A 14438-nucleotide genomic window follows, 5' to 3' on the forward strand; every position below is an offset into this window, starting at 1 on the left:
GATGATATGGAGGTGGAGATGGTTAGAGTGGAGGGTTGAAGATGCACAATAATAGAGTAGAAGAACAGGTGTGAGAGAAGGTATATATGAAGCAATTACTGGGCAGGTTAGAACAGGGGGGTGATATTGGACAAGAGGTGTATTGGTGGTCATAGAGGTGGTGAAGTGGATGAAAAAAAAGATATGGTGGGTGGTGATAGAGGTAGAAGCATAATACTGGCGATAAATGATGAGGGAAGTATATGGGGGGAAGAGGGAATGAGAGGTGGGGTGATGAGGCGATAGAGGTGGTGTGTGTGAGACTCATTCCGCACACACCATCTCTTTCATTCTTCTCTCCCTCCTACGATTTTAATCCGATTAGGAGAGGCGCCACGTACTAAAAGAGTCTGATAATTACCCTTCATTAACCAGGTCACTTCCAAGAAAATGATGATCGTGGATAATTAAGAGGTCAGAGGAAAGAAGAAGATGAATTGACTCAGTAAAATGTGAAAGTATTGCATGTCACTCCACTGAAGGTGTAATTTGATGCAATGTCGCTCTCACTTCCCTTCTTCTGCTTCTTCTTCTGCTTCTTCTTCTGCTTCTTCTTCTTCTTCTTCTTCTTCTGCTTCTTCTTCTTCGTTTCCTTCTTCTACTGCTACTACTACTATTAATGTTACTACTACTCTACTACTACTACTACTACTACTACTACTACTACTACTACTACTACTACTACTACTACTACTACTTCGTCTTCTTCTTCTTCTTCTGCTTCCTCTTCCTCTTCATTTTTTACGGTAGTGTCAAATACAATTAATCTTCATTCAGTGATCTCATCCCTTAATCCGGGTTCACTGGGGACATGGCTTTTTCTTTCATTTTTTTTTCTTTTTTCATTTTTTCTCTCTTTTTTTCTTTGCCTTGACATCATCCCGTCATTCTGCTCCTCCCACCTCAGGGCACATGACGTGTTCAGAGCAGTATATGATTTTTTTGTGTCCATCAGCTTTTTTCTCTTTCCTTTCCTTTTTCTGTCTTTTTCTGTCTTACTAGAGATTTATTTTCATATTAGGGGTTAGAATATCCTTTCTTTTTTTTTATAAGAAGGAGGAACCAAAGGCCAGGAGCTCGCAATTTGTTCCCTCCAAGAAAAAACAAAAGGCAAGATAACGGTACTAAAACATCATTCACTTTTGACTCATACAAACGACATTGCACAATAGATTTTCGTCTGATAAGGGCATCGTTGAGAGAAGTGAAAAATGCCCAGTTAGATCTTTTTTTTATTTTTATTTTTATATCCAGAGGGTTTACAACTGCATTTTAAACCTCTTGATTAAATATGAAAAAAGGGGGATTTTTTTTTTAACATAATATAGGGGAGTTCATTGCTGAATTAGGATAACTTTTTTTTACTGCGTCATTCACCCCCCAACTCCCGTCTCCACACTCCCTCCTCTCCTTCCCTCCTCCTCCTCCTCCTCTCCTTCCTCTTCCTCTTCCTCTCCTTCCTCCTTCTCCTCTCCTTCCTCCTCCTCCTTCTCCTCCTCCTCCTCCTCAGTGTATATTACGTCTAAAAATTTGCCTATACGCTTGACGACCCAGCTATAAATACAGGTACTTCAGAAATACCAAAGTGTCCCCCTCAGACGCCTGCATCATAGTACCCGTTTTCTTTCGTCACACTCCCCTACCCCCACACTATCTCATTACCACCACTCCCTCCCCCCACACACATAAACACAAACAGACAAACATACTCACACGTACAGAATCCTACACACCACGCATACAGACATACACACATACATACATACATGATACATACATACACCCATACATTCATACACACACACACACACACACACACACACACACACACACACACACACACACACACAATGTCCTTCGATGTACCCCTAATCACCACAGAACCTCCCAGACACACAAAACTAGACATATATAAATCAAGGGAACATCTTTAACTCTCTGTATTCTACGTGTCGCTATAAATCGTCACTCCCTAGGCTAAAACCTTCTGACAAGATTAAAAAAAAACACGTGATGGGAGCGAAAGGGGTAAACCGGCCAGCGGTGGAGACAGTAAAACATAAAGTAAACACAGAATAAATCATCGTATTGAAATGGTTAGGTGGTCATGTTTGTGGATTATATATGAAAGGGAAAGAATACATGTGTTTCTCTTAGCATTAGCCTTTTTATTGTATGATTTGTATATAAGTTAGTGAGTTATTAATGATGTGAACAGGTGATGAAATACCTGGCTGCTGGGAGTATAGGAGGCCAGGTGTGAGAAGACAGGTGAAGAAAAAATAAATTAACACTTTTACTCCGATTGTTTAACTTATTGATTCTAGAGAGGGACGCCTTCACGTGGTGGCACTGATATAACAGGGCAGAGGAGCTACCCGTTTATACAAGCATCCCTCACCTGCCTCCCTATCTCTTTAAAGGAGGATGGTGGACTAGAGGAGCAGGGGGGGAGTTTCAGCCTGCAGTTCACAGGGTTCACATTCATTTGAGCCTGGAGTTCTATCTGCCACTAACACTACTTCTTACTACTGCCAGACGATTAATTTAACTTTAAGATTAAGTTTCCAGTAGTGAAGGGGTTTATGACGGCTATACTTAATTCCTCAAAAGGTCTCTCCAAAGCTGAATAAAATCGTCTGGTGGGAGCAGTAAATATAGTATCAAAAAGTCAAATAAATTATCAAGTAAAAATAATACAAGCCTAAATACGTGGTCGGAGTGAAATTACTAAAGAATAGTTATTGCCACTATCAACAACTCCAGAAGCAAGAGTTAAAATCGATGTGCGTCATTAGAGGTCAAAGGTGAGGTCAGTCGCTCTCCTCCACGCCCTCGTCGAAGGTAATGCCCTGTGCCCGCTGCTCCTCGGCGATTCTGATCTGCTCTATGGCGTGGGCGGGCAGGGGGTGGGGCGTGGGCAGCCAGTCGGACTCAGGTTGGAAGCCGTTCTCGTTGGCGATGTAGCGGACCAGGACCTCTGTGCCGTCCTCTAGCCTGTAGCTGCAGAGGGAGAGGCAGAGATAGAGAGATGGGTAGATAAACAGGTAGATAAACAGATAGATATAGATAGAATGGTTGACTGACTAACTGAGGGAGTGAGGGAGAAAGGCATCAGCGGTAGGGGTTAAGGTGGATGTTTTGGCTGGTGATATGACAGGTGAATTGCGACCTGGTATGACTTGACCTGGTGTGAGTTGGATGACCTGGTATGACGTGGTGACCCCCTATGTCCTGGTGTGGCGATAGTGACCCGTTGTGATCAAGTATGGCCAGTAAGAATTCCTGTGACCTAGTGTGACCTATAGTGACCTGAACTGACCTTTTGTAACCATTTGTGACCCACCTGTACTCTCCCTCGATAGCGACGGTGCCTTCAGCCCCCGGTGTGCCCACGACGGAGACCCGGGTTCCATCAGAGAGCTCAAAGTTATAATTAAAGTTCCCATCGCCAGAGTCGCTTCGTTCATCCGTCACTATCTGCACCTCAGCGTCCTGGGGGCGGGCGGCGGCAAGGGCGGCCAGGCAGGCGAGAACAACCTGGAGGAGGAGGAGGAGGAGGGGGTTCTAATAGTAAGTTTGTTTTCACCTGAAGGAAGTGAGCCAGTCCCATAATTCAGCTTTAGTGTTATGTTGTGGTTACGTAAAAATGGATGAGTTTGGGAGAATTTTAAGCATTTCATAGCTTGAGATGCGCGCTTTACTGAGAGAATTGGTATGTGTGTGTGTGTGTGTGTGTGTGTGTGTGTGTGTGTGTGTGTGTGTGTGTGTGTGTGTGTGTGTGTGTGTGTGTGTTTTTGTGTGTGTGTGTGTGTGTGTGTGTGTGTGTGTGTGTGTGTGTGTGTGTGTGTGTGTGTGTGTGTGTGTGTGTGTTTGTGTGTGTGTGTGTGTGTGGTCTGACACATATGTACGAGATGTGGAACAGATGTACTAAAGAGGGAGAGGTGCAGCGCAGGTGTATGGAGTATTCTACAAATGTATATTCGGCCCAAGTTGCATGAGGTGTGGTGCAAGCGTATAATTAGCCACAGTGGTATGCGTGGTGTAGATGAATATTCAGTGACAGTGGTATGAGCTGTGTTATGAGTGACAAGTGTGGTGCAAGTGTATTAGTGACAGGTGTGGTGCGGGTGTATGAGGTATGGTTCAGTTATATATATTAGTAACAGGTAAATATAGATGTATGGTACGTGGTATGGTTTATATAATTAAATAGTGCTGAAATAAAGGTGTATGGGGTAAATCAGAGGTAAATGTGATATAAAGCAGTGTATGAGGTGTGGTGCAATGGTGTAAATCAGTAAACAGGTGTGGTATAGGTGCATAAGGTGTAGCACAGGTAGAGCGCTGGTGTATGATGTGGGAGAAAGGTGTATGTGGTGTGGTTCGGGTGTGTAATTGAGTGCAGGTATTATAGGTGTATGGGGCGGGATGCAGGTGTGTAATTAGCGATGGGGTAAACGTAATGTGAGTGAGAGGGTGGTGAGTGGATGAGAAACTGAGTGACTGTGAGGGTGAGTACGTAACAGAGCGAGCGAGTGGGTGTGTTGGTGGGCGGTTAGGGGCAAGTGAACAGGTCAATAACTGGGTGAGTGAGTTAGGGGAAGGGTGGAAGAGGTAGAGGGTGGGAGGGTGAGTTGGAGAATGGGTGGATGAGTTAGAGGAAGGGTGGGTGAGTCAGAGGGTGAATGGGTGAGTTTGAGAGTGGGTGAGTGAGTTGCAGAGAGGGTGAATGAGTTGGTACCCTAAGAGATGCTGAACACTCACGAGCTTCATGTTGGGTGGGTGTGAGGCTGGAGGGATGGTGATGCCGCTGACGGAGAGATGGCTGTTTATATAGTGGTCGAGAGCTGAGGTGGTGACGGGCTGCCCACGAGGTCAGATGGACACTTGTGGGGAAGGGAGGGAGGGAGGGAGAAAAAGAGGAAAGCATGGAGGGAAGGAGGTAGGAGGGAAGAAGAAAGAGATAAAAGAAGGGAGGGAAGGTGGCTTGTGAGGATTGAAAGAGGGACTAGCAAAGAGAAAGAAGGGAGGAAAGGATGGAGGTTTCAGAGGGTGATGTAAGAAGGCGAGGAGAAAAGTGAGGCAAGGAGGAGGAGTTTAGAGGAAGGGAAGGAGGGACGGTTAGAGAGAGAGAGAGAGAGGGGGGGAGGAGGAAAGAAGGGAGGCAGGAGACAAGGCTAGAGGGAGGAGCAGAGAAAAAATATAAAAAGATGATGACAAGGAGAAAACAGAGAAAATGAGAGACCCCAATACCACAGAAATGATGGACAGTAAAAAGGGAGAGGAGGGAGAGAGAGAGAGAGAGAGAGAGGGGGGAAAAAGAAAAATGAATAATTGAGGAGTAAGAATGGAATAAGAAGATGAGTAGACAGAAGTGGAAAAAGAAGGATCGATAGAGAAGACAAAAATAACGGAGATAAAAAAGGAATGTATGGAGAAGAGGATAAGGAGTGGAAATATGAGATGAAGGGAAAGTAGAGATGAGTAAGCAGAAGGGGAAGAAGAGGGATGGAAGAGAAGAGGAGAGAGAATATATAGAGATGAGAGGTGTGTAAGGAGAAGTATAGAGGGATAAAGAAGTGGAGAGAAGAGAAAGGAGGGTTAAAGAGACCTTGGTAAAGTGATAGATAGATAAATGAGTAAAGAAGGGAGAAATAGACAAGCAGAGAGAGGAGAGGGGTGAGGAGAGGAAGAGAAGGAGGATGGATTGGATAAGGAGAGAGAAGGGAAGAGGAGGATGGAGGGGATAGAGAAAGAGAGGGAAGATAGGGGATATTAGGGAGTCAGTGCTTATAAGTGTTAAAGAGATAGGTACACAGAAAAGAGGGGGAGGAATAGGGAGAAACAGAGAGAGAGAGAGAGAGAGAGAGAGAGAGATGGAAGAAGAGAGGGGGGAAAAAGAATGATACGAAGGAATGGAAAGAGAAGGGTAGAGGATAAGAAAAATAAGGGGAGACAGGGAAGGCTTGGAGAGATTATGATAAAGTGGTGACGGAAAAGGAAGAAGGGAAGTGGAGGATGACGGACAGAGAAAGGAATGGATAGAAAGGAAGGAAATGAGGCACGACTGAAATGAGAAGGATGAAGGGTAGAGAAGAGAAGGCTTAGCGATATCAAGACAGAGTGGTGAAAGGACAGGCGGACAGAAAAGGAAGGAAGGATGGACAAGGAGAAATGGGAGATGGATGTAGGGAGAGAAGGGAGATAAAATGGAATAAGGATGACTAGAAGAGAGATAGAGAGGAGATAGGAAGAGCAGGAAAAGGGGGTGATGCACAGAAAGAGAAGAAATGCTGGGGTTGAGATGGAGGGAGAAGGAAGATGAGAAGGGAGGAAGGAGAAATAAAAAGGAGTAGAAGAATTGGGGATAAAGAAGGAGACGGGAAAAACACAGAAAGAAAGCTAGATAAATTTTTAAAGTGATGGAAAGATACGAAGTCAGAGAAGGAAGGGATGGATGAACAGAGCTAGGGGGAGGGAGAATGAGGAAGAGAAGAGGGAAAAAGAGAGTTAAGTAGGACTGGAAGGAAAGGAATTACGGATGAGTTGGGGAGAAGAGGAGGGCAAAGAGAGAGGGTTCAGAGGGACGGTGATAAAATGGAAGATAAATATGAGCAGATGAGAAGGAATGGAAGGAAGGAAGGAAGGGAAATAGAGAGAAATTAGTAGAAATGAAGGGAAATTACTCAAACACGAACAAGGAGGCATAACAACACCATGATAAAAGCGAAGAAGTGATTAAGTAGAAACAGAAGAAAAGATGACTGGCAAAAGAAAGAAGAAAAGACAGAGCTAAATAAGACGAGGAGAAAGATGAAAGGAAAAGGAAAAAAGACAAGGGAAATAAGGAACAGGAGAAAGATGAAAGGAAAAGAAAGAAAACAGAAGAAAGAAAGTTAAAAAAAATATATATATATATTGGCAGACGAGACAAGGATAAAGGTCCCTGATAAAATAGTAAAGGGACAGGTAGTGAGAGAGAGAGAGAGAGAGAGAGAGAGAGAGAGGGTTAAGCAGATAGGACCTAGAGTTTGTTTATGGTAATCTCCGTTAGAGCCTCACCAGCACAAAGATCCATAGTGTCAAGGCTTCTGAAAACTGCGTAAACAATGACAGAACCAACACATTCCCCTTTCCAGTGCCGAGCGTGTTATTTTTTTTTTTTTTTTTGGTGTTTAATCTGTCTGTCTTTCAATTTGTCTGTCTCTTTGAGTGTCTATCTTTTCATCTATCTATTCATCTATCCATCCATCCATCTCAATGTCTGTCAGTTTGTCTATTTACCATTCCGCCAATCTGTTTCTGTCTATCTACTTATATATCTATCTATCTGTGGCCAGACTTCTTCATTCCGCAAGGAAGCTTTTATCTGTTTCTCTCTTTATTTACTTATTTACTTATTTGTTTATGTTTGTTTTGCTCTTTTGAGAATATATTTATCGTGGAGAAAGGGGTAACAACTGCACCCATTATCCATTTCAGTACGATGCTTTTTTAATGTAATCTTCGTACACCCAGACGATTTCCTTCAGCTTAGAAGCATGAAGAGAACTTGAGTGATGAAGGAACAGCGTCTCGGTATTGCAATGTCGTTTCTGTCTTACTTCTGATAACGCTTGACATTTTTTAATCTGCTAAGGGACGACATCTCGTGACGAAAAGATGAGTGACAGTCGACTATGCTTTCCTAAGATTATACTTTTTTATGCAAGAAAGGAGGAACCAAAGGCCAGAATTCCGCGAGATTGTTCCCTCATAGAAAATATAAAAACAAGGTACCAGAGAGACTAATTCAAGACCACTTGATTTTGAGATGCCCGGACACACTGCGTTTGAAAGACGGGAGGTGATTGGAAGTAGGAAATACAGACAGAGGAAGACAGTTCCATAGCAGACCTGTTGCATATATGAAGGACTGAGAGTAACGGCTACCTTTGCATTAGAGAGCTGAACAGAAGAGGGATGAGAGTTTGTTGCTAGACGGGTGCTACGTGCCTGCCATAGTGGTGGAGGGATGCAAGCAGACAATTCAGAGGAGCAGTGACCACTGAAGTAGCGATAGAAAAGCGATAAAGATGCAACAGTGCGGCGACGAGACAGAGGTTGAAGGGAGTCAGGAGGTTATTAATGAGACGAAAAGCCTTTGCCTCCACCTTATTGAGAAGAGCTGTATGTGGGCAGCCTCCCCACACATGAGAGTTGTACTCTAAGCGGGGCGAATGACACACACACACACACACACACACACACACACACACACACACACACACACACACACACACACACACACACACACACACACACACACACACACACACACACACACTACACAGTCTGACAAAAAAAAATATTCGAACATTTGTTTTTATTATTTTAATGTATTCAGAACAGTACCCTTTTTTTTTTTTTTTTTAACAACTTTTCACTTTCTCCCCCTTCAGATTGGAGTATGAGTACTGACTTCATCCTTGTTTCTTTAATACTGTTTTCCGCGGAGGGTGAATAACACCAGACAATCACCCGTTGTTTATTTAAGCTAAGCAGAATATCCGTGTAAACAAAAAGGGAAATGAAAGGAAGGAAATGAGAAGCTAAACTGAAAGACGCAACCGCCACCATCATCGCCAGTAATGTTGACCCCCATCCGTTGTTCATCTCATGTTTTTTCAGCATAACACAATAAACAACACGACTGGACACAATAAACAGCACAATAAACAACACGACTGGACTCTTGTTTACGGAATGCAGTGAGTTAAAGCTTCTGTACTGCGTGGTTGGTGCCTATAGTTCTTTCACCCTAAATTGGCCCAGATTTTCGTCCTTTCGCTGTTTACTTCACGTAGCTCAGAGGCAGAAAAAGGCAATACTGCGGCTCTACATTCTCTCCAAAGCACTTCTTCGTGACCAGCACCGTATTCTGCTGTTAATCTATTGCTACAGGCGTTCAAGAAGAAGAGAGAGTAGTTTTGGGTCAAGTGAAAGTGAGAAGAGTGTTATGTCTGCGGGTATGCAACTACTCTGACACATATCGCGTTGGTTATATGGATGGTCGCGATGGAAGAGCGGGCGTTATGTTTTGTATAAGTTATTAATAGCATGCCATATAAATAAAAATAAAGTTGTATGTAAGAGGAAGTCATTAGAAACAGGGACGAAAGGGAATGGCATGACAGATGTACAAAGGGAGTGTAGGATTTGTAGAGTTAACCCCTTCACTCCAACGATATATTCTTCAGAGTATATATGCAATCATCGAAAGAAAATCCAGTAGCAAAAGAGTTAGTGAAGGCTGTAATTCACTCCTCCACTTCGAAATGCTCCCCTACGATGGATAAATTCGATAACCATGAATGAAATAGACAATAAGTTTTCGGATTAAAAGGGTTAAGACGGAGCCACAGGAAACTCAGAGTATTTTTAGCTGTTCAGGTTAAAGCAGGAACCTTCATACCTTACCTGTGTTATAGTTCTTTCACCTTAACTTGGCCTAGATTCTCGACCTCTTGCGAGTTATTTCACGTAGCCCAACGACAGAAAAAAGACAATACTACGACTCTGCATCATTTCCATAGCACATCTTCGTGACTAGGACCATATTCAAGAGTTAATCTATCGCTACAACTAGCATTTAAGATGGGGAGATGATAATTTTAAGCCAAATAAGAGTAAAACGAGTATAGTACCACAAGAGAAAGACAGTCAAGAGAGGCAGAAACAAACTTATTGTTTTATGTTACTATCCTCTGTTTGGTGATGCATGAGGCCAGGATAGCTTCTTCATCGTCATCCCTCATTCACACGCATTAACACACTAGGTTCCTGCGTATACTGCCTACATATGTACTACCTCAAATTCCTTTAATCCAGTCTAATCCTCATTCCCAAGTTTACCCTTTAATATCCGTTTTTATTATTTTTTTATCATTCACGTTGTGTTGCTTTCCATATACCACTTCTTTCCAGTTTCTCTCTTTTTTTTTTCTTTTTTTTTTCTGTGTGCATTTCTCCCTAATGGATGTTCAGTTCACCGTTGTTCATAGTCTCATTCATCCACTCACTCCATTCCTCCACTTCTTCTATGGCCTCCATCTCCTCCTCTCTCCATCCCTATATATTCCCTTAGCCAATCTCTCATCACTTATTCTCATCACCTGGCTTTACCTGTTTAACTCACCTTGATTACGTTTACATCATAGCGATTTGCCATTCATAATTTACTCGTATTTTCTCATTCCTATTTTTTTCAGACCAAATCACGCCTCATAGACTTTTTAGATAACTTATTTTGTAACGCATTTCATCTCGTTTGGTCTTTATGGTGTTGTGGTCCACGATTTGTTGTTTAACTTTCTCATCTCTGGCCAGACTCTAGACAGGGACTGATCCTTCCTGCCACACACCCCTGTCTGACACGAATATCACTGCCCTTTCTCATATTCCACGGCTCACTTTAGGCCCATGAGCTCCATTTCCTGCTGTATCCACTGCCGCATATGTATCGTACTCCACACTGTCCTTATTTCTTCTGGTAAAGTAATTTTTCACTCCTTCAGGTCTCTCTTTCTTACCTCATTTCATCACCTCACTTCTGTTCACGTTCATTCTCACCCAGATCTCGTCACCTCACTTCTGTTCATATTCATTCTCGCTTGCTCATCTAAACTCGAACATCGCCAGGTAAATTTTCTCCTGAGACTGTCTTTATGGCTGTGACACTCAGAATGATTCATTTCCCATTCTTGGTTTGCCCCGGCCTCTTGTCAACTTATACCCTCTCCTAACTCCCCTCTCATTCACATTTCCATCCACCCCATCCACGACGAGATTGAAGAGCTATGCAGACGCCACATATGACTAACCTAACCCCACCTTAACCTGAGATCACTCACCTTCCTCCCCTTCCAGTCGCACACACGCCTCGTTCGTCTAACATAATCTCTGAACTGCACCCCAGAATTTTTCATGCCATACCACACATTTTCATAACTAGCCACGTACCTAAGAGTCGATAGATTCCTCAAAAAAGGCAAAAGTCATCAAAATGCTGTCCGAACACCAACAGCACTCCCATTACGTATCGCTTAATCCATGAACATAAATGGGTCTACAAGCGTAAGACTATCATATCCCCCCCTTGAACCAAACTCCTTGCAAGAGTCAATAGTAATGATACACCACGATGCAGAGAAACATTTTATTCACCCCTATTACATAAATCAAAGGAGAACATTAAATAAGAAACGAACATCAACAACAAAAGAGGAGAAAATCGAAAACATATGCAATGCCACATCGGAGGTCGTCAGGTCAGAAGAGGTCAATCCAGGTCACGTATTCTCGTCATTTAAGGAGTCTCCGTAACACCTCTTCCTTAGTGATTTATTTATCTATCTATTTTCTTATTCATTTATTAGAACGGCTGGTTGATAAAATTCTGCTAAGCTTCTTTTACCTTAACTTGGCCCTGATTTTCGTCCTTTTTGCAGATTATTTCATGTACCTCGGTGGGAGGAAAAGTTATTGCTGCGACTATACATCCTTTCCACAGCACTTCTTCGTGACTGGCTTCATATTCTAGTGTTAATCTATTGTTACTAATCAGGATTCAAGGGAAAAAGATGGCAATTTTAAGCCAAGAGTAAAAACAAGAATAGTTATAGAATGACTAACACAGGATGAAAGAGGTTAGGCTAAGGTAACAGCCGTAGTGGTGATATGTAAAGGTTCATGCTACGTAGGAGGACTGCTGGACCTTAGGAAACGAGCTATTAATCGTATGTCCAGAGTCGAACACACACACACACACACACACACACACACACACACACACACACACACACACACACACACACACACACACACACACACACACACACACACACACGGCATAAATCGCCTAGGAAGAGGGGTTAGGGAGCTTTCTTAATCGACGTGACACACACACACACACACACACACACACACACACACACGGCATAAATCGCCTAGGAAGAGGTGTTAGGGAGCTTCCTGAATCATCGTGACCCAAGATCCCTCCTCCCTTATTTCTCGAAGGTGATGCCCTGTGCCCGCTGCTCCTCGGCGATTCTGATCTGCTCTATGGCGTGGGCGGGCAGGGGGTGGGGCGTGGGCAGCCAGTCGGACTCAGGTTGGAAGCCGTTCTCGTTGGCGATGTAGCGAACCAGGACCTCTGTGCCGTCCTCTAGCCTGTAGCTGCAGAGGGAGAGGCAGAGATAGATAGATGAATAGATAGGTAGATAGATGGATAGATAGATAGATCGGTGAATGGATAGATAGATCGATGGATGGATGGATGGATGAATAGAAGATAGGGTGCTTGACTGAAATGTTGAAAGATAGACTGGTTGAATAATAGAAAGATTGATAAACTGATTGATTGATGTATATAGATAGGTATGTAGGTTGAGTGAGTGAGTGATATAACACACAGCTCTGACTTACTACCTGATTGATAGTAATAGATAGATAGACAGACAGACAGACATAGATAAATAGATAGATAGATGAATACAGTAAATATGTTGTGGACTGTCTGATCTTGTGTGACGTATGTAGCCTGTTGTGACCTGGTATTATTTGGTGTGACCTCTTGTGACCTTGAGAACCTGGAGTGACATGTGACCTCTCGTGACATGGTGGGACGTACTGTGTGACCCTGTTGCAATCTGGGACGGCTTGCATGACCTATAGTGACCTCATGTGACCTATCGCATCCTGGTTAGCTGTGACCTGTGATGAGTTATTGCGACCTGGTTTGCTATGACCCGTAGTGACTTCATGTGACCTATTGCAACCTTGCTTGCTGTGACCTATGATGACCTATTGCGACCTGGTTTGTTGTGACCTGTAATGACTTCATGTGACCTATTGCGACCTGGTTTGCTTTGACCTGCAGTGACTTCATGTGACCTATTGCGATCTGATTTGCTGTGACCCGTAGTGACTTCATGTGACCTATTGCGACCTGGTTTGTTGTGACCTGTATTGACTTCACGTGACCTATTGCGACCTGGTTTGTTGTGGCCCGTAGTGACTTCATGTGACCTATTGCTACCTGGTTTGTTGTGACCTGTAGTGACTTCACACGACCTATTGCTACCTGGTTTATTGTGACCTGTAGTGACTTCATATGACCCATTCTGACCTGGTTTGACCCACCTGTACTCGCCCTGGATGTTGACGGTGCCTTCAGCCCCGGGAGTGCCCGCGGCCGACACGCGAGTTCCGTCAGAAGTCTCGAAGTTGTAGTTAAAGTTGCCGTCGCCAGAGTCGCTTCGCTCGTCCGCCACAATCTGTACGTCAGCGTCTTGGGGCCGGGCGGCGACCACGGCGGCCAGGCAAGCGAGGACCACCTGGCGATTGGGTGGGGGGTGCGACGTGAAATTATTGGTGGTAGTAGGGGGTAGAAGTAGTGGTAGTGGTGGTGGTGGTGTTAGTGGTGGTGGTGGTAGTGGTGATAGTGGTAGTGATGGTGGCGGGAGTGGTGGTGGTGGTGGTAGTGGTAGTGGTGGTGGTAGTAGTTGTAGAGTAGTAGTGGTAGCAGTAGTTTCAGCCTCACGATCATCTCAATGTGAACCCAGTGTACTGCAGGCTGACATGGTCCTCCTGCGGTCCACCATCCTCAAAAGGGGATAGGGAGTGGGCTGAGGGGCGTTTGTATAACCACCAGTGCCACCACCTGAAGGCGTTCCTAGCCAGTACCAAGAGTGTATCCTTAGCCAATATATTAACACTGATTTTGCATTTCATTAACAGGTGCAAAGGAGGTGAGTTTATAAGTAATAGAAGCCTGTGTCAGATCAGGGAAGTACTCACGAGCTTCATGTTGTGTGTGTCCGTGTGAGGCTGGGGTGAGGGTGATGGTGCAGACGGTTAGGAAGCCCTTTATATAGTGATCAGGAGCTGCGGTGGTGACGGGCGAGCCAGGGCGAGGTCAGACGGACACGTGCGAGAGAGAGAGAGAGAGGGGGGGGGGAGACTGAAAGGAAGGAAGGAAGGCCAGGGTGGGAGGGAGGGGGGGAGGGGCAATGATAGAGGTGTTAAAGGAAGAACACCGTAGGAGGGAAGGGACAGGGATGATGAGGGAGGAAGGGAAGAAAGCAGGAAGGAAGGACAGAATAGGGGAAGTGGAGGGGAAGGAGGAGGAGAGAGAGCGGGGGTTAAAAGGAAGGAAGGAAAGGCGGAGGATGGAGGGGGAGGGAGGAGGGAAAGGAAGGAAGGACAAGGGAAAACAGCAGAAAAGGACATACAGTAGAGGAGAATGTACTGAGTTGAGAGAGAAGAAGGAAGACGGAAGGGAGAAGGAAGGAATGAGGAAGAAAGTGGCATAGAATGAACGAACTGGGAGGAGAAGTCAGGAAGGCTGGAGGGAG

At 44.3% G+C, this 14438-nt stretch overlaps 1 protein-coding gene and 1 pseudogene across 1 annotated transcript; both read right to left on the reverse strand.

Annotated features, from left to right (window-relative positions):
* Window positions 1–2852: 2852 nt before the first annotated feature.
* LOC145394655 (cuticle protein AMP1A pseudogene) lies at window positions 2853–4815 on the reverse strand (annotated as a pseudogene).
* A 7271-nt stretch (window positions 4816–12086) lies between these two features.
* LOC145394792 (cuticle protein AMP1A-like) lies at window positions 12087–13890 on the reverse strand. The gene is made up of 3 exons (XM_080268577.1): window positions 13882–13890; window positions 13225–13418; window positions 12087–12258 (listed from the first exon to the last, which is right to left on the reverse strand). Exons 1-3 carry the CDS (start codon window positions 13888–13890, stop codon window positions 12087–12089), a joined length of 375 nt encoding a protein of 124 aa, XP_080124703.1.
* Between the last annotated feature and the right edge of the window lie 548 nt (window positions 13891–14438).

The sequence above is a fragment of the Coenobita brevimanus genome, chromosome 28 (genome assembly GCF_032717465.1).
Source record: "Coenobita brevimanus isolate Jiangsu-jjx chromosome 28, ASM3271746v2, whole genome shotgun sequence".
Taxonomy (NCBI): domain Eukaryota; kingdom Metazoa; phylum Arthropoda; class Malacostraca; order Decapoda; family Coenobitidae; genus Coenobita; species Coenobita brevimanus.